Consider the following 20,793-nt stretch of genomic DNA (forward strand, 5'->3'; position numbering starts at 1 on the left):
ACATTTTATTTAAGCAGCACATACTGGATAATTAATTATTGCTTTACAGGTTATTAATACAGGCCCAGTAATGGGAACCCTTACTTAGATGAATAGTGGCATCAAAGCCCATGGATCCACTCAGGCAATAGGGTTTGCAAGGCAGTGACCTATATTACCACTTTTAACAGATGTCTTATTAAGTTCATATTTAGTGGGATTTGCTCCCTTCCTTCCCTGTGCAGTTTCCTTTTATTCAGTTCACACCTTTCTTGATGGTCTGTAAACTTCCTCTACTGCCTGCTGATGTTTCTACCATGTTATGCCATGTCCTCACTTGCTGTTTTACCTATTAAGGGTCCTGATCCTGCATTTTCCAATAAATTGGGATTACTACTATGCTAACAAGATATCCCAGAGCACACCGAGTGCTGAACAGACTGAAGAGCCAGAAAGGCAAGTGTGTATGTACTTGGAGCAGAAGGTAGTATGGACACAATGAGAAGGCTTCCCAAACAAAAAGATATGCACACCCTTTCTGGATGCTTTGCCTATTGCATTACTCATCAGCTTCAGACCTAGAACTGTGTAGTAACGAGGTGGCACATGCATAGTGTAAAACTTTACATCCCCTCTTGCTAACTTTGGTTTTAGCTCTTCATTTTGGAATTCAGCTCAGGCAGCAATGCAGGCAAATAGATCTCCAGTTACTGCTGCTCAGCTCCTACACCAAACACCAGCGGTACACGGAGCATTTGTGCTTCTGCATATGGAATAGACCTTCTTTGTGGGAGGCATCCTCACTTTCCTCTTCTAGTTTCCCTTGTGGAAAGCTCCCACATACCCTAGGACAAATCTGCAGCATCCATGGGGAGTTAGAGCCCAGCAATGTGAGTTGTCAGATGCTTTTCCCACTTGTGCCAAAGATACCCTGTATTTCCACAGCTATTGACTCTCCTGAGCCTTTGTAAGCTAGCACAGGATTTAGTGTTTTGTGGGCTCATTCACCTCTGATCGTAGAGGTTTGACTTGGACTGTCAGCCCTATTCAGTGAAGAGCTAAACAAGAAACTGCCATGAGTGGGTCAACTCAAAATATGGCTTCTTTTTTGAAAGCAAGACAAAGAAAGAGAAGCCATTATTTATGAAAAAACCCTAATTACCTCAGCCAAAATATCTGCTAAACACCAGCCATTAAAATATTAATTAGAAACCTTGCAGTGTGATGCTGACTGTTTCTTTAAATACATTTTAAGAGATGTTAGTGTTTGTGCAAGCACATGTCCAAATAAGAGCCCTAGAGTGCAAACTTTTCTATTTTTCCACAAAAACAGGCAAAACACTAGTACTGGTAATGCCACTTTCCCCCAAAGTGCTTTGCCCTTGTGCCTTAGGTCTGAGCAGGAGGGACCGCTCCATCCAAATCTGTCTCTCTCTACAGCAAAGATGGCATCATCTGCAACTGTGATTTTTAGGACATCAGTTCACTACAATCCGGAGAGCAACCATCAATTTGTTTCACAAAGGCCACCAAATAGCCATCAAATGGCAATAACTTTCAGTCACTATCAATCTGGAATGCATTAGAAAGAGCAATTTGGAGGTCCAAGTCTTCATGTTACTAATCCCTTGAACGATATCATGGATCTCCTTCCCATACAGACATTTTATCATCAGAATAATTCTAGGCCGATCCAACTTGTACAAAACTTTGGAAACTGTAACAGACCAAAGTAAAATTTTGTCATTTGGTGACTCTTGAGTCAAATGGAAGAAAAGCACTTTTATCTTCACAAGCCACAAGCACAGAATATAAAACACAATGTATTCTCTGCAGGTATACACAAATAATGACTCCTACACACTTTATTAAATAAGCTACATGGCAACTAACAACTACCCAAGCTCTACAGAACCACCTCAACTTTCTTCCTGAAAGGTAACCAGCTTGTATGCCATTGTGTGGCAGTGTTGATTGGCACTAGCCTGTGCAAAGAGGATGTCACAACAGCAAATCTTGGTTTAGCCTATTTTGTAAGGGTGTCCAGATGGAGACTCCCCCTGACAAGACTACAAGATGCTTTTCTGCATTCCACCATCTTTCATTTGATTTAAATGAGCCCAGAATCTCCATATCTGGCTGCAACAGTTGTGTTTTATTTTTGGAAATGAGTCCAGTCTAGGAATGATGTAGCAGTGACACATCCCCTAACAACAGGCATGTAAAAATCAGGCTAGACAGCAATTTGGATAATCTAGGCAGCAGATCTTGCCCTAACAGACACAGCAAACATGCTCTCTTCGCTGCACACACTCATGCACATCTGTTAAGGTGGCACTGTGCCAATTACAATTTGATCAGACTGTTTTATCAGGGCATACGCACTATGCAAGTGTTGACTTAGATGGGCAGGTTGCATAACAGTACATACCCTAAATGAGATCTCTTTTATATAGCAAGACCCTTCCATGTGTCAGCAATGAAACACTGGCATCACAAGACTTTTTAATCCTCCACATATCTGTTAAACTTAGATCAGCAGGGGAAAGGGGAAGACGTGAAAATAACATGCAAAGCCAATTCTGGCTGCTAAAATGACAATCTACATGTTTAATGGAAAAGACTGGCTCACAGGCATTCTATTGTTCTAGTTTAATTCCTGGGTGTCACTGTCAGCCATGGGAGTGTCTACAACCAATAGTGCACACAGAAAGGTTTAAGACGGAACTTTTTCATTTGTCTTGAAAAGTCACTATTAGACACATGACATGCCATCCTCTCTAGCCCAAGTGACTAGTCAACAAAACAGTACACAGTACTCTTTCATATGGTACAAAACAAAATAAAAATATTTCACAGGATGACATTTGACTGTACGAAGAACAGAGGCAGGTAAAAATCACAGAAGATAGTTCATCTGTGAGCTACATACAGTTCCTGGATAGTAATAACTGACCTGGTTGGTTTCAATTATCTGATCCAAAGCCTGTAAATGTTTGATGCAAGATTGTAAATGGGAATAAATAAAGGTGTATATTTCCATTTAAAGATGAGTCTCACTCCAAGAGCACTCTCCTGTGAGGTGACCTCAATTCTTTTTCTGAGCATGCTCAACTATCCATATGCCATCTTCCATATATACAGGCATGATCCCTTGCTCTACATTATGTAAAAGGCAGTGACTAACACATTAACCAAACACAGGCAGAATAATGCAGACTATCTTGACAGTCTTCACAATGCAGAACAAAAAGGACCAGATCCTGCTACCACTAAAGTAAATGGAATTTTACAACTGACCTCAATGGGAGCAGGATTGAGCCATAATATAAGTAATAGTTACTCTGCTGAAATAAATTAACTTAGCTTAGAAAGGTTTCTCAGTTTGCTTAATGTTTGCATTTGCAAGTTTTATTAAAAGAAATGGTAATATAATCACTTTTAATTTTAAAATCTAAAATGTAGAATTCTTTGTAAGCAGTTGACATTTAGCTTTCTTCTGTCCGAATTCTGCATACAGATCAATGTGGGATCAATGGCTCGCCCACACAGGTCAACTTGTAGCACTGAAGCTTTAAGACCTCTACAGAAAAACTGTAACATTTTACTTTATGAATGTTGTTACTACTCAAAACCAAAACAAAAAGCACAGATGTAGAAAGTGACTTTGAAAACGTAACACTGTAGTTTATACCTACATAAAAAGCTCTGGTTTCTATCTTACTCCCAGTGGAGTTCGCCACAAAACTCTCATTGACTTTAAAATAGTGCAGGATTGAGTCTTAAAACATGATTCTTTCAGCACTTAAATATATAAATAAATTTACTCAGATACTTAACTATTTGCAGAATTGGACCCTTAGTTTTTACTACCTTAATTATATTTCTTTCTCCATCTGGTCTGCACTACTATATTTTAATAAAGATAATAATTTAAAACTATTTATAATGTTGCCATGACAGAGACTCTGAAGTGCTCTATTGCCACTTGGTCCATTCCACCACTCCCACATGTAAAGGTTTTATTACGATTTAAAATTGTCTCTCCTTTAATTCAAACACAATTGCAACCCCCATTTTAATCCATTATTTTCAATACAATTTAGGTCTACTTTTATCTATGGAAAGATAAATCCATGATAAGCCTTTAAAGACAACTGGAACATCCATTGAAGTAAAAGGTAAATGTTTATTACAGGTGCAATTGAAAACAAAAACCCATAGTAGAGGCCAGGAAACTCTCTCTGGTAGCTACAATGACTAGGCCAGAAGAATCTGCAATACTGGGGGCCAGTAATGGAGTTTTCCCCTTTACTAGCAGATATAATTTGCTGATGCCGATGTATTCCACAAACAAACCAACCCTGATCCTCAAAATCCCCCATTTGAAACCTATCGGACTTGGGCTCCCTACTTAGCTCCCAAATCCCTTTTGCTTAGAGGATTTTGACTGTGTGCCACGCTGAATCATAAGCGGGAGCAGAGCCCTAACACCCCGGGGCACACTTTATGGCAGGGCCAGTTTTATGGCCCTTTATTTCTCCGGGTAGAAGACGGAGCCCAGCTCGGCTCCTTGCGCTTCCCCCCGCGCCCCGCTGGGTGTCGCTGCGTTCCCCGAGCCCGCAGGGCACCTACCTGATCCGTGCTGCTGGCGGAGGATGGCGGCCTTGCCGGGAGGGGGCGAGGCCGAGGAGGACGCCGCGGTGGCGGAGGCGGCGGATGAGGCGGCGGCCCCGGCCCCGGCCCCGGCCCCCTGGGGCGGCAGCAGGCGCTTCTCCAGGCCGGGCTCGGCGGTGGCCCTGCTGGCCGGGCTGTACCTGCGCGGGCCGCTGCTCTGGATGTGCGAGACCGCCTCGGCCGCCTGCATGTCGGGGGGGGAGAAGCGCGACAGGACCCGCAGCAGCGCCTGGGCTCTGTGCTCCTGGGTCTCGTCGTCGCTGTAGTCCGACACCCGGCACTCGTACACGCCCTCGTCCTGCCGCCGCACGCCGGACAGCCGCAGCCGGTGCGAGATGTCATTGCCCTGGACCCGCACCGTCTGCAAGAGACCACAGCCCGCGGGCCGGTCACTGGTCAGCGCCCCCGTCCCGGTCCTAATGCACCTCCCCTGCATCTCCTCCCTGGGCCTGTCCCAGTGCGCCACGGCGTCCCAGTGCGGGTACCCCCCTCCCAATGCACCTCCCCCGCATCTCCTCCCCGGGCCTGTCCCAATGCGGGTACCCCCCTCCCAATGCACCTCCCCCGCATCTCCTCCCCGGGCCTGTCCCAGTGCGGGTACCCCCCTCCCAATGCACCTCCCCCGCATCTCCTCCCCGGGCCTGTCCCAGTGCGCCTCCGCGTCCCAGTGCGGGTACCCCCATCCCAATGCACCTCCCCCGCATCTCCTCCCCGGGCCTGTCCCAGTGCCCCTCCCTCTGACTCAGTGCGGGTACCCCCCATCCCGATGCACCTCCCCCGCATCTCCTCCCCGGGCCTGTCCTAGTGCGGGTACCCCCCTCCCAGTGCGGGTACCCCCCTCCCAATGCACCTCCCCCGCATCTCCTCCCCGGGCCTGTCCCAATGCGGGTACCCCCCTCCCAATGCACCTCCCCCGCATCACCTCCCCGGGCCTGTCCCAGTGCACCTCCCCAGGCCTGTCCCAGTGCGGGTACCCCCCTCCCAATGCACCTCCCCCGCATCTCCTCCCCGGGCATGTCCCAGTGCGGGTACCCCCCTCCCAATGCATCTCCCCCGCATCTCCTCCCCGGGCCTGTCCCAGTGCGGGTACCCCCCTCCCAATGCACCTCCCCCGCATCTCCTCCCCGGGCCTGTCCCAGTGCGCCTCGGCGTCCCAGTGCGGGTAACCCCCCTCCCAATGCACCTCCCCCGCATCTCCTCCCCGGGCCTGTCCTAGTGCGGGTACCCCCCTCCCAATGCCCCTCCCCCGCATCTCCTCCCCAGGCCTGTCCCAGTGCGGGTACCCCCCTCCCAATGCACCTCCCCCGCATCTCCTCCCCGGGCCTGTCCCAATGCGGGTACCCCCCTCCCAATGCACCTCCCCCGCATCACCTCCCCGGGCCTGTCCCAGTGCACCTCCCCAGGCCTGTCCCAGTGCGGGTACCCCCCTCCCAATTCACCTCCCCCGCATCTCCTCCCCGGGCCTGTCCCAGTGCGGGTACCCCCCTCCCAATGCACCTCCCCCGCATCTCCTCCCCGGGCCTGTCCCAGTGCGGGTACCCCCCTCCCAATGCACCTCCCCCGCATCTCCTCCCCGGGCCTGTCCCAGTGCGCCTCGGCGTCCCAGTGCAGGTAACCCCCCTCCCAATGCACCTCCCCCGCATCTCCTCCCCGGGCCTGTCCTAGTGCGGGTACCCCCCTCCCAATGCCCCTCCCCCGCATCTCCTCCCCAGGCCTGTCCGAGTGCGGGTACCCCCCTCCCAATGCACCTCCCCCGCATCTCCTCCCCGGGCCTGTCCCAATGCGGGTACCCCCCTCCCAATGCACCTCCCCCGCATCACCTCCCCGGGCCTGTCCCAGTGCACCTCCCCAGGCCTGTCCCAGTGCGGGTACCCCCCTCCCAATGCACCTCCCCCGCATCTCCTCCCCGGGCCTGTCCCAGTGCGGGTACCCCCCTCCCAATGCACCTCCCCCGCATCTCCTCCCCGGGCCTGTCCCAGTGCGGGTACCCCCCTCCCAATGCACCTCCCCCGCATCTCCTCCCCGGGCCTGTCCCAGTGCGCCTCCCTCTGACTCAGTGCGGGTAACCCCCCTCCCAATGCACCTCCCCCGCATCTCCTCCCCGGACCTGTCCCAGTGCGCCTCCCCAGGCCTGTCCCAGTGCGGGGACCCCTCCTCCCAATGCACCTCCCCCGCATCTCCTCCCCGGGCCTGTCCCAATGCACCTCCCCAGGCCTGTCCCAGTGCGGGTACCCCCCCTCCCAATGCACCTCCCCCGCATCTCCTCCCCGGGCCTGTCCCAGTGCACCTCCCTCTGACTCAGTGCGGGTAACCCCCCTCCCAATGCACCTCCCCCGCATCTCCTCCCCGGGCCTGTCCCAATGCACCTCCCTCTGTCCCAGTGCACCTCCCCAGGCCTGTCCCAGTGCGGGTACCCCCATCCCAATGCACCTCCCCCGCATCTACTCCCCGGGCCTGCCCCAGTGCGCCTCCGCGTCCCAGTGCGGGTACCCCCCATCCCAATGCACCTCCCCCGCATCTCCTCCCCGGGCCTGTCCCAGTGCGCCTCCCCAGGCCTGTCCCAGTGCGGGTACCCCCATCCCAATGCACCTCCCCCGTATCTACTCCCCGGGCCTGCCCCAGTGCGCCTCCCTCTGTCTCAGTGCGGGTACTCCCATCCCAGTGCACCTCCCCCGCATCTCCTCCCTGGGCCTGTCCCAATTCACCTCCCCAGGCCTGTCCCAGTGCACCTCCGCGTCCCAATGCACCTCCCCCGCATCTCCTCCCCAGGCCTGTCCCAATGCACCTCCCCAGGCCTGTCCCAGTGCGCCTCCGTGTCCCAGTGCGGGTACTCTCCCTCCCAATGCACCTCCCCTGCATCTCCTCCCCAGGCCTGTCCCAATGCACCTCCCCAGGCCTGTCCCAGTGCGCCTCCGTGTCCCAGTGCGGGTACTCTCCCTCCCAATGCACCTCCCCTGCATCTCCTCCCCAGGCCTGTCCCAATGGACCTCCCTCTGTCCCAGTGCACCTCCCCAGGCCTGTCCCAGTGCGGATACCCCCATCCCAATGCACCTCCCCAGCATCTCCTCCCCGGGCCTGTCCCAGTGCGCCTCCCTCTGTCTCAGTGCGGGTACCCCCATCCCGATACACCTCCCCCGCATCTCGTCCTCAGGCCTGTCCCAATGCACCTCCACAGGCGTGCCCCAGCGCGCCTCCCTCTGTCTCAGTGCGGGTACCCCCATCCCAGTGCACCTCCCCCGCATCTCCGCCACAGGGCTGTCCCAGTGCACCTCCCCAGGCCTGTCCCAGTGCAGGTACCCCCATCCCAACGCACCTCCCCCTATCCCAGTGCACTTCCCCTCTGATCTCCTCCCCGGGCTCATCCCAGTGCACCTCCCCAGGCCTGCTCCCATCCCAATGCACCTCCCTCACATCGCCTCCCCAGGCCTGCCCCAATGCACCTCCCCTCTGATCTCCTCCCTGTCCCATCCCAGTGCACCTCCCCTGTCTCAGTGCATCTCCCCTCTGATCTCCTCCCTGGGCTCATCCCAGTGCACCTCCCCAGGCCTGCCCCAGTGCATGTCCCCCCATCCCAGTGCATCTCCCCTCTGATCTCCTCTCGGGGCCCATCCCAGTGCACCTCCCTGGGCCTGCCCCCATGCACCTGTCCCCGACCCAGTGCACCTCCTTGGGCGGCCTCAGTGCGCATCCCCCCATCCCGATGCACCTCCCCCGTCCCAATGCATCTCTTCCAAGCCTGCCCCAGTGCACCTTCCCTCTGGATCTCCTCCCCAGGCCTGTCCCAGTGCACCTCCTCGAGCCTGCCCCAATGTACCTCCCCCGCATCTCTTCCCCAGACCCGTCCCAGTGCACCTCCCCAGTCCTGCCCCAGTGCACATCCCCCCATCCTAATGCACCTCCCCAGGCCTGCCCCAATGTACCTCCACCGTCCCAGTGTACCTCCCCTCTGATTTCCTCCTTGGGTCTGCCCCAATGCATCTCCCTGAGTCTGCCCAACGCACCTCTCTCTGCCCCCAAGCCTGCCCCAGTGCACCTGACCTTTCCCTCCTGCTCCAGCCTCGAGCCTGCTCCTCCCAGAAATTAATGCACCTCCCCTCTCACCTGCTTCACCATCTTTAAGAAATTGGAGGATCTTCTCCCCCGCCACCCCAATAACCAAACATGCAGCAAAGAATTCCACCTTCTACCTCGTCCCAAGCAGACTATATTTGTCCCCTCCTCCTCTTCTCTGTAGTGCTGTGGGTTGTATAATTATCTGAGACCACCCCAGCTCCTCTCCATAATCAAATCTCTCTAGTTCTATAACCCAACCATCCAGTTCCTCCTCAAAATAAATGACCCCCCCCAAAAAATTACCAAGTCACTGAACCTATCCCAGCCCTTCCAAAATTAAATGCAGTAAGTGATGCATACTCTAGTCAAGTACCAAGCTACCGAATCCACCACTTCCAATGTACTCAACAGTGCACCCACCCATGGCCTTATCCACCCTCAGCTCCAGAAGTAAATGCATCTCTTTCTCCCCCACCCCCCGGAAATCAAACACAAAAACACACAACCATTGCTCCTACTCCATTATCTTCTATAAATAAACACTTTCAGCACTGCATCTCCCCATCTAAGTCAAAAACCCAGCCACCAATTCCAGTTCTTCCCTTCCAAACTAAATGCACCTCTCCACAGCACTCAAATAACCAGCCACTAATTCTGTCCCTCCCTCTTCCCAAAGTTAATACATTAAACATGCCATCTTCTTTCTACATTTATTTTTAAAAAGCCACTAATCCTGCCCTTCCAAAACTAAAGGCATCTCCCATCTAAAACCAATGGTCAGCCACTAACCTTCCAATTGCCTTTCTAAAAATAAATCTGAGTAATAATCTTCCCCCAAAATGAAACACAGCCCCTCCCAACTCCAACACCTAGCCTGCTAAAAATAATGCATTTCCTCTCTCTTACCCCCTACAAACCACCCAGCCAACCTTTCCCCTCCCTTCTAAAAATACACGCCTTAACTAATACATCTCTCCCTACCCCCAATCCAACACAGAATACCCAAATACCTTCCTATGTGATGGCCAGACTGCACACACCATCTCCCTAGCTATTATCTAGTGCCTTCTACCCTCAGATACCCCATTATAAACACAGAATGAAGGATCAAATTCTGCTGTCTTTACTGATTGCCTTTAATTTCAGTGGGACTAATAGCCTGAGTGAATTAAAAGATCTCATCTATCTTTACTCCCAACTGCAGTGTTTAATCTCTACAAGCTTCTCCCTACCTTCCTTACACCCTTTTCTTACTCCCACTAGCCTGCACAGATGGAGACAGAAGAGTAACAGTGATGGGATTAAAGCCAAACAAACAAACGGGCCTGCTCATGCTCCCAGTGAAATCAGTGACTGGATCTGGCCCGAAATCAACAGAAATTGGATATAATGTGCTATAAAGAAATTTGACATTTCTGGGGGGAGTGGTGGGTTTTCAGTACTGGAAGCAGCCAAATGAAAAGCAGAATTATCACTTGACCTGACTTCCAGTACTTTCCAGGTGAGATCAAAGAAGGGCAGAAAAAACAAATACTTCTTGCCTGGATTTGCAAGTAATAAAACTTGACAGTTAAAATAGCAACAGATGGTAACATTTTGATGGAGATATGGCACACCAAGGAGAGGAAAAGATGTACATGCCCACTGTGCTCCACCATTTCCATTGCTCTAGAGGGTTAAACTGCCTGAAATCATGTGTTGGGGTGTTACAAAACCAGCATGCACATATAGAAATTGTGCATCACTCAGTTTGATCTGCACTTACGCTGATTTTAGTTGCATCCTTATTTGCTACCTAAAAAAGCAGAGAAGGAAATATGTTAGATTAGACTCCTAAAGCATATTAACATTATTATAAGCACCCACATCCCCAGCTAAACAGATGGTAGGACAGACAGATCTTCAGCGCAACTTTCATAACTTGTTTCAAACTGATTGTGCGTGACTATTGGGAGAATTTGGATTTGATTTAATCAATTAGTGCTTAAGGAACAGGATTGCTTTGGTAAAATGTAACTGGGCTTATTAGATGCCTGTAGTGAAAGTTTTGCCTTGCTAAGGGATATATATCTGCAGAAGAGTGTTTACTTGTTGCATAAACAGAGCCAGGGTAATTGTAAAAAGCCCAATTAAATTTGAAATAACCAATGTAGGTAGGGGTGGTTGTTTGCTATGGCAGGGCAGAGTTGCGCATGGAAATGACTTGGGAAAGCCAGATCCTGAGTTGCTTTAGTGCAGGGATGAGGTCCCTAAACAGCACAAGATCAGATGCAGCTCGTCAGTTTTTGAATCGGATTTATCTCCTTGTTACAATCAACTTTCTTGTAAAAAGAAATGATGCCTCTGATCTCTCTGATGCGCCTCCCAAGGAGATAGTCATTTTCTGGGCATTCTCTGTCACCACTTATTGTAAAAGCAGCTCACAGTTTTATATAAGGTTAAAGAAGACATTTAAATCCAAGCGATTTATTTCCCTCTCTGACAACAGACGTACATTTCTCCCCGCTAGACAGCATCACATTAGTTCGGAGTCTATATGCTTTGCATCTATATTTGAGCCTTGCAGGAAAACAAGCCTGCAATATAGCTAGGACCTGGTGTAGGCATCAGAGGCTCCTCAGGGAGTATCATCAGGCTTAATGGCTCTGTCTTAGGAAAAGGTCAGAAGCTGTATATACTTTAGAAAGACACATCTTGGAACTCCTGCTCAAGACTTCTCCTCTGATGTTTAACCTTGTTTATATAGTGGGCAGCATTATGCTGCCAATAAAGCGTGTTGCGCCAAGATCTAGGCTGCAGAATAAACTGGGTGTCAGGGAAATGCAGCCTAGACATTAAGACTGGGGCCGATATTGAAGCCAAGAGGTCTTCTGCGGATTGAGAAAGAATACACAAGATTTAACCTTCTTTCCTTAAGGCATGTTAATCACTTCATTTGAGTATGTAAATAAATCATCCCACTGCAGAATTGTCCTGCAGGATCTCCAGCTAGGAACATATCCCTCTCTCCTCCATCTGCTCTTATTAATCATCTACATAGAGGAGCTCATCTTGTTTAATCAACCTCTCCCACGTTTGTTCGTGGTGATTTCCAGCTCGGTTCAGACTACCACAGTTGCCTCCTGTTTCTCCCCCCTTTGTAATGTAATACAATAAACCAGTTTAAAGCTGCTCTCTGCGATGGGGTTTGCAGTGTGACGGATATTTACCATTCTCTAAGAATGTTTACAATCCCCAACGTGCTGTCAGATTTTCTGGGGCGCATGATCACCAAATTCTCCCATTCCACGGGAGAGTTTAGGACACCCGGGGATTCCTACCTACTTTACGGGATGTAACAGGGGAAGCTCCTTTCCCCGGCAGTGTCTGTTCTCTCTGCGCGTGTTGCACTTAATGAATAGGCACGTTACCTTGCTTCTGCTGCCAGGGGCACTGATGGCTAATTCATGGGCAAGTTCTCTGGCTGGTTCTTTAAGGTACCACCACTGGATTTCCAAGGAGTAAGAGGTGGATCCGCTCGCCCGAAAAGCACAAGGCATCTCAATATCATCTCCCTCCCTAACAGTCACATCTTTGGGGACTTCGGTAAATGTAGCTGGGGGAGAAGATAGAATTACAAGGGCTGGTTAACAGGAGAGATTAAGAGACAAAATCAGTCCGGTTAGTCGTTATCTGATCTGCCTTAACTCGAGGGCTAAGCGCTGTCGGGTAAATGAGCGTCTCGCGTCTCAAGCCCGAGCTCGGCAGCCTGGCTCAGTGAGAACACAGGCGAGCTCGGTTCTCCTTCACCCCGCAGCCTGGGCACGGACTGGTGCACCCGCGCCAGTGACAACGGAGACGAGTCTGGGGAGCGTTGGACAGAAAAGCTCCTCTCCGAATATGAGGAGACGGATGTTTCTGTCACACAAATCGCCAGCCAACACCTGCAGGTGTCAAATCGCTCTCCTCCCGCCAGCCCGCTAGCGCTTGCAGCCGAGCGCAGGAAGGCTGGAGTCCCGCAGATCCTGGTGCGTGCCCTGTGCCACCTGGCTTCAGAGAACTAACCCCCCAGTGACCACCTGCTATAGCCACAGCGTCACCTCGTTCTCCTCTTCTGTGTACCCCCCCCCAACATACGCTACACAAACAGTAAAGTTCTTACACCACAAAGGTGCAAACCAACTACGTCTATTGCGCTCAATAGCGACCGGTGACAGGAACCTCGGATCTGATAGCAGAACACAGCTTGCTAGCTGAAGGAGAATGAGGTTTTACCGAGTCAAACACACGGTTCCCCTGGCCACTAACCCTTCCTAGCCCCCTTCCATTTCTCCCCGCACGGTTCTACTGGCTTCCTTTCTAGCAAGCTGTATGTGGGGTGGCGATTTGCTGTAGGAAGAAGTGAAAGTTTGCTACTTACCGTTGACTATGAACAGCAGGGGTGCATTGAACATCAGGTAACCAAGGGCGCCGAACAGCCCTCGATTTTCCATTTCATATATGGAAACTTCAGGGTGGAGGGCAAGTCGGGAATGTAGCGTGACCACACCACAGCTAAGAAATCTGCAATCCCATTGCAAAGAGAAGCCGCGTCTCCGACACTAGTGCAGGGGTCAGACTCTTCCCAAAAACCAAAAAGCCAACAGCCACCCAGCTAACTTTACAAAAATAAATAAATTTGGAAGCAAGTATAAAATCCACAGCCGGCTGATGGAATGTGCTGTCAGGAGGAAGTGTAGTTCCTGAGGATGAAATTGTAAATCTTGTCTCCGGTATTTCCCCCCACCGGATTCTCCCCAACACTAAACGGGATTCAACTTCCTTGTGTTGAACAGGATTTTTTGCCGTCCAGAAGCAGGGGCCGGATCCCGAGCTCCTCTCCAAGACCCATCCCAATGGCCAGTCTGAGCTCGATTTTCAAGGAAGGTCCGAGGCGGCGGCAGGGGATTATTCGCTTCACTCTAAATCTGGGGAGCAATCGAGCCTTTCCTGTTTGTGGCCCGGGGTGTCTCTTTCGGCGGTGGGGATGGCAGGTCCAAATCCACTGCCTGCTTCTGGTGCGCTGTGCAGCCCGGCCCGGGCACGAAACCACAGGCTTCCCCCCCGCCACTCTCACACCAACACGCGCTTCGACCTATGAGAGGGAATTTCAGGATCTGACGTCCCCGCGTAATGCAGCCCCGAACACACAAAGAGAGTCAGACCGCTTGGGTTGTGCTCCCGTCCCTGCAGCCAAGCAGCGCAGCGGAAAGCGCCCGCAGTTTGTGTTGACAATTCCCCAAACAAGGCAGGACAAAACCAGGATCCCCCCCCCCCCCGAGGCGCCTTCGGGTCTAGTTACACTTTGCTAGCGCGGGTGCCGGGCTCCGGCTGGGGGATGTTCCCTCCGCTCCAGGATTGAGCCAGGTCCCCCCTCTACCCCCGAGCCGAGCAGATCGCCTGCGAATACCGGGCGCAGCTGGGCCCCCGGAACAGCTGGACTTCAAGTGAACAACATCTGGGCGGCTGTTCACCAGGCCCGGCAAGCTCCCGGCCCAGCCTGGACGCCGCTGAACACCCACTCCCCTGGGATCCGTAATGGGCAGAAATAACTCCCCGGCCCGGCGCCTGGTCCGTCACTCTCTCCGCGCACCCCCGGGCGGTGCCGCCGGGCAGCCGCAGCCTCCGCAATCCCCGTCTCCCCCGCCTTACCTGGGGCTCCCGCCGCCTCGCCCGCTGCCAGCCCGGCGCGGCTGCTGCCCCCCCATGCTGGGCAAAGCTCGGCGGGGCGAACACGCAGCCGAAGTGCCCGGCGGAGCCAGCAGCGGTGACCCGGGGCGCACAGACCGAGCGAGCGGTGCCCGAGGGCGCCCGGGGGTCCCAGCCGCTGCCCTGCCCAGGTGCCGCGCTCGGAGCCGGGGGCCGGAGCGGGGGCTGGAGCGGGGGCTGGGGAGACTAGTGGATTCGCAACAAGCCAGATTTCCGGTTGGGCCCCCGGGCGGGAGGGGGTGTTTCCTGCCCTCGTCTAGGGAGACAGCCCGGCCCCGCGCCCCCTCCCGCCGTCCGCCCCCTCCGGCGCCTGGCCCGGGCACACTCGGGTCCCCGGCGGCGCAGAGCCGCCCCTCGCCCCCTGCAGCGGCCAAGAGCCCAACAGACTCGCCGGAGCGAGCCTCGCCTGCCCGGTCAGGGGCAGAGAAACGCCCCTGCCGCAAACACCTCCGGGAAGTGAAATAACGATGGCGGTGCCAGGGACTGACCCGGGCTCCCAGATCTCTGCGGGCGCTTCATTCACTTCGGGGCTGGCCGGGCGGCTCACACGGAACTAGCCTAGCTGCTCTTCCCCGGCATGTCACAGCGTGCAAGGCTGCGAGCCCAGGGCCAGCCAGCGGTGTATTTCACCTGCCTGCAGGAGAGGAACGAGGGGATCAGAGTCCCTGGCTCTACACAACGCTTGATACTCAGCATAAAGTGCCGGGCCAGAGTCTCTCTGGAATTAGGCGTGTTCTGGTTCATGCGATTCCGAGGAAGTAGGAGTGGGGATGTGTTTGGAAGAGACGGGAGTGATGAAAGACAAGGAATTCCACCCTCTACCTCGCCCCAGACAGAGACTATATTTGTCCCCTCCTCCTCCTCTGTAGTACTGTGGACAGTATAATTATTTTGCTAAATAAATTACAACACACACCACTTACCTCTATCTGCAGCATTTTCCAGTGCTGGTCAACGTTATATGGTCATCCATACAAGTGCTTTCACAGCAGTCTTCATTAGAAAACGCACTTCCAGGGAGCTTTTCAGCTGGCACTGAAAATTTGCTACAAACTAAAAAGTGAAATAGAAGGTGTTGGCAAAGCGGTCACAGGAAAGGTTATTTCTTAGAGACATTAAGCTTAATTTTTTTAATCCTTTATTTTTTTTATTAACTGAAAAGATGACTGTCCATCTATTGAGTTAGTAAAATTTACCTTAAATATTTTTATTGTGCATTTGCAGCCTCAGAAGATTTTCTGCATTGGTACTAATCAATAAACTTCCATTTTCATGAAATGTTGGAGACTACCTGGCAAATAGCCTCAGAGTGCTCTCTCAACTCGGTCATAAACATTTCTTTGGCTAACACACAGCTGGGGCCTGGAGTTTTTTACTTGAGGAGCCAGTTATTATTACGGAATTAATGGGAACATCCCAATGTTAATATTATACTGATATTTCTGATTAAATATTTGTCAGTCAAAAGTTTTCCCCCAGCTACCTGCATGATAAGAGAAGGTGAGGTGGTTATGGCTGCTGTATGTGTGTGAGTGGTGAGTTGTGAGGGCAGTAATCAACCAGTGCAAGGAATGATATAGAGGACACACTACTAACTCATAACTGACAGTAGGGTTTTTTTAAGCATGAAGCATCTTTGTATCTCTGTCATTGGCAGAGACCATGGTGGTTTGAATGCAGTTTAGTACGGCTCACTCTCTAATCTTTCATGGTCGGTTTGGTCAGAATGGGAGACTCCCAAGTAGCTGCAGAAAGCTGCTTTGGGAATTCAGCAGGTGGCACTCTTCTTTCTGTGTCAATGATTAATCAGTACTCAATGGTGGCTTGGTGCACTCTGCTGCTGAAGGTGGTGTCTTTCATATGAGAGGTGAAACTGATGATCTGGGCACCTGTACTCATTAAATTTGCCATGACTTAAAAAAAACAAAAAAAGAGGAAGGACCCACTCAGACTGTACCTCAGTAATTGTATTTTGTGTATTCAAATTTGCCCTGCATTTCCAGCTGGAAAGAATAATTTAAAAGCTGCATGAAGTGACCACAAAAGGAACTAAAAAAAAAAAACTGGTCATCACTTTTAATAAAGGTGGAACAAGTTTTTTCAATATATAGGCTCTTTTCAGACAGAAGTTTGTCTGAAAAAGGTGATGCACACAAAGCTCTTTTTTGCCAAAAAATTCCCACTGGTGCTACCGCTAGTTAATCTTCAACTTCGGTAGCATGAGTGGGAGAGCTGCTATAGACAGGACTCCAGTGGCTGGAAGGGTTTCAGCCATGATGTCGTCTAACCCTGCTCAGAGCAGATCTTGAAGACACAGTAGCTGACACCAGCAGTGGCAGCCACCAGAGCTCTGTGTACAGAAGCTTCTACATTGTTGATACAACTGAATCAATCATAGGAACTCTGAGAAAGTTGTTAGTACAAAAGCTTAGTGTATAGCAGCGTTTCCCAAACCCTTTTTGGCCATGGAACACTTTTTAGCCTATTACAGAACACCTATAATATTATTTTGTAGTCTTTTTTTTGGTTTTCAAATAAAAAATTGCATTATTTATGCTCAAATATATTTTATAAAACAATGCAAAAATACAAATTTAAAATAACTTGAACTAACAATTTCTAACTGGAAAGCACGTATAAAGTAGTACAAAAATCAAGTGCAAGAGTCAAAATTAAAAACAGTGTTCTTAAAAAAACTGTTTTATATATATACACAAACACCAAACAAATTAGATTTTTACTAGGAAAATCTATTTTTATAAACAAATCCAAATTTGGATTTAATGGGATTGGTGTTTCTGCATTTTTCTATCACAAATTCGCTTAATATTAGGAATAATGCTGGAAAGTTGAATCCTCATGTCAGGCGCAGCATCAAGTCTATTCCTATATTTGGTTTTTTTTTGCAGTATAATACGAAAATCCTATCTCACACAAATAAATTGTAGCAAAAGGAAGGAGCACTCGAACTGCACATTTAGCCACATTAAGGTACTGTTCTATTAAGCTGCTCCAAAAATTATTCAGCGGAAGATCCTTAAACTTCTGTTTCAAATCAGAATCAGAAATTAAGTCAATTAGGCTTTCATAATCATGCGCAGAAAAAGCCAACTGGTTTGGCTGTAGTTACAAAGGGATTTCGAACCCAAGCATTATCATCAGTAGTTGTAGAAAAATATTCCAGTAAAGAGGCCTGCAAGTCACGTAAGTGCTGTAAAATGGTGCTGGAAACTTCTTCATGGATTGTAGAATTTATTTCAGTCAGAAATTCATGTACTGTAGGGAAGCAGTCAAAAAGTTATTCTGTTCTATAGAATATGCCCAGAATTCCGGTTTCTTTTTTAATGATGAAATTTTATCCATTGTAGTAAAAATGGTCACATTCTTTCCTTACAGTGACACATTAATTACATTTAATTTTGCAAAAATATCTGCAAAATAAGCAAGTCTCATTAGCCACAAGGAATTTGTCAGACAGTCATTAAATTTTCGACCAGAATTATCTGACGTGAAGAATACCAGTAGTTCACTACGAAGCTCAAAAAGCCTCACAAGCACTTTTCCTCTGGATAGCCACCTCGCTTCCATATGTAAATGAAGCGTTTTGTGCTGACTGCCCATTTCCTCACACAAAATTTTAAATAACCTTGATTGAAGTGGTCGAGATTTGACAAAATTGATTATTTGTACTGCTTCATCGAGCACAATTTTCAGATATGCTGGTATTTTTTTAACTGCAAGTGCTTGTCTGTGTAGAACACAATGGATCTTAGTGCTTTCTGGTGCTATACTTACGATTTGCGTTACAGCCCCCTTCACCTTCCCAATCATTGCCCGAGCACTGTCAGTACATACATCAATACATTTTCCCCAACTAATTTCATGCTTTCTGATAAGCAGAGATTCACATAAGTGAAGGTCCTCTTCAATATTATTATAAAATCTATATCGGACAAATACTAGTAGCACAGCAAGTCCTGTGGACATATCTAGCTGCAATTAATACTCATGGCAAATTTTCAGTCGACAAACTAGCTCTTTTTCTATGTCATCGGCAAGATCTTCAATGTGGCATGCAACAGTATTTGACAACTGCACAGCATCAATTTTGTTTTTTCTTACCAGACTGCTCGCTCAACATTCACATTACAATATCTTTCACAAAAGGCTTAATAAGTGTTTCTCCAATAGTGTGAGCTTCTCTGGCAAGCGCTATATGGTTTCTGAGCTGGCTGATCAGTTAGTTTCCTGACTGGTATCAGCAAATCAGCTGGGTGGCTGGTGAACAGGTAGCCTACCTGGCCGCTGGATGGACAGCCCTGGGAACTGGATTGCCCATCACTCTGCCTTTCCTTCAGCTGGCTAGCTGGTGGACAGGATGGCAGGAAATCAAACCTGCCTGTCTGGTTTGTGCTGAAAGATTTGATGGACTCAACATGATCCCACAGACTGTTTAGATTCACTGGAAATTTTTTAACCTGCTCAATTAATCACATACCAATGTAAACCTTAGCTATTTACAAAGTTTGTAAAACACCTCTAACAGCTGGCAGCATCTAAGACCCTGTATATAATAGTAATACATGGCCCCTCTTTGTAGTCATCCTGTTCATCAGGTGCTTGAACCATTCCTGTCAGTACAGTGAATTATACTAGCAGGTGGAGTCAGTTAGCTCCAACCATGATATAAGAGCCCATCTAATAAATAATAATACAATAATCTTGCACAACACTTTGCTTCCATTGATCTCCAAGGTCTTTGTGAAGGAGATAAGCATTATTTCCCAGATTAAGGATGTATCAGGGAAGTGAAATGACTTGTTCAAAGTCACCCAGCAATCCAGTGGCACTGCTGGGAATAGATCCCTCCCCTGCTCTTGGGAGTCCTAGTCTGGTCCCAGTATCCACTAAGCCATGTTGCTTCCCTTAGGAAAAAAGATAACCATGGTTTAGGACACATAGATCCTGCAAGGAAAATTTAGGACAAAGTAAGTTTGGAGAGAAAGTTTGTGTTGTTGTTGTTACTCAAGTTACTAATAAAACCAAATCCTAGGAAGTAGGTAGGTTGGACTTTATAGTACATGCATGAAATCCTCAGCAGGAATAGATTGGTACAACTCCATGACTTGCTTTATCGCTTACCAACAAGTGTGGTGATTAAACACCTAGCAAGACAACAGTGTGTCACGTCAGATTATAATTCAGATTCAAAATAAATATCTTCCATAACTTGGAAGAAGTTACTTACTTGAATTCCTTGCAGAACTGAGAAAGCTGCAGCATTTTGTAGCTGATGACCCTGACTTTACAATCAACTTCTTCTGTTTTCTTATCCTCAGTACTTAGCCAAGGAAGCTCCATTGGCTGGCAGATCCAGTTGTCTTCAGATTTTATCTGTATTTTTACATATCAGACTGCCAAATGCATTAATGAAAACATGGCAAACATTTCATATTTATAAGGGACATTTATAAAGTAGTTTTACCCAAAACGTAGATTTTTATTAAAAAATATATTTAAAGTATTCCTCAAAATATTTACAATTCAAACACTGCAGCATTAAATTAACTCTAAACAGGCTATATTAATTTAGTTTCACTCCTTAGACAGACAAAAAATAAGAATATGAAAAGCAAAAAGGCAATGTAAATTTTAAAAGAACCTTTTATTTGCAATAAATCTAATGTTATTAGTAACAGACACAATTTGCAATGTCCTTTTGTATTGACAGTGTCCCTTGGATTAAAAACACTCCTCTAGGATATCCTGTTTGTAACACACCCAGCCAATCTGATTTTATATGTAACAACTGAGTGCTCTAGTTACGTTATCATTCCATACAATTAGAACAGAAAACGTGGACTCAAGTATCATTTTTCACAATTATTAATCTAGGAAAAAGTCCAAACGTGAAGAGATTTATCCAATACTAAACAATAATAATACTATTATATATTAATCTGAGGAGCAAGCATTTTATTGCACATCATTGTGCTTCTATGGTGTCAACAAGTTTTGGAGTTAGCTATTGATTGGACCCTGCCACTAAATAGGTTTGCCAGAGCCTGAAATCCATCATTTTCCTGCTTATGTCTACACCACGCAGGTGATGAAAGCCAAGAATGCCATTGCTTGGAACAAGAAGCTGTGAACATATACTGCACACTTAGGCATGGATCCTTCAGTGGGATCCCCTCGAACAAATCCCAATGCAACCCTTTCACATGCTTAAAGTGAAGCATGTGTTTAGGTACCTTACTAGATCACGGCCCCACAGTACTTTCCATGCAAGGAATCACTTCATAATTATTAGTTGAACCTCACAGCACTCTTGTGCGGTAGGTGAATATTAATATA

General features: G+C 48.8%; 1 protein-coding gene and 1 pseudogene across 3 annotated transcripts in view; both read right to left on the reverse strand.

Moving 5' to 3' along the window:
- The window catches only part of VSTM2B (V-set and transmembrane domain containing 2B), a 38,066-nt gene extending 22,583 nt beyond the window's left edge, over positions 1 to 15,483 (reverse strand). Inside the window, exons 1-5 of one of the 3 annotated variants that reach the window (XM_050923120.1) lie at positions 15,360 to 15,483; positions 13,109 to 13,822; positions 12,120 to 12,304; positions 10,475 to 10,504; positions 4,615 to 5,017 (exon numbers count right to left, since the gene is read on the reverse strand). In XM_050923120.1, the coding sequence (XP_050779077.1) occupies positions 4,615 to 5,017; positions 10,475 to 10,504; positions 12,120 to 12,304; positions 13,109 to 13,181 (691 nt within the window). In that variant the 5' untranslated portion in view covers positions 13,182 to 13,822; positions 15,360 to 15,483. Of the gene's footprint in view, positions 1 to 4,614; positions 5,018 to 10,474; positions 10,505 to 12,119; positions 12,305 to 13,108; positions 14,266 to 14,379; positions 14,447 to 15,359 lie in introns of those variants that run through there. The other 2 variants (XM_050923119.1, XM_050923118.1) reach the window with 2 other exon arrangements.
- Positions 15,484 to 17,216: 1,733 nt separating this feature from the next.
- Positions 17,217 to 18,423, reverse strand: LOC127034484 (zinc finger BED domain-containing protein 5-like; annotated as a pseudogene).
- Positions 18,424 to 20,793: the final 2,370 nt, after the last annotated feature.

Source organism: Gopherus flavomarginatus, chromosome 14 (assembly GCF_025201925.1).
Source record: "Gopherus flavomarginatus isolate rGopFla2 chromosome 14, rGopFla2.mat.asm, whole genome shotgun sequence".
Taxonomy (NCBI): Eukaryota; Metazoa; Chordata; order Testudines; family Testudinidae; genus Gopherus; species Gopherus flavomarginatus.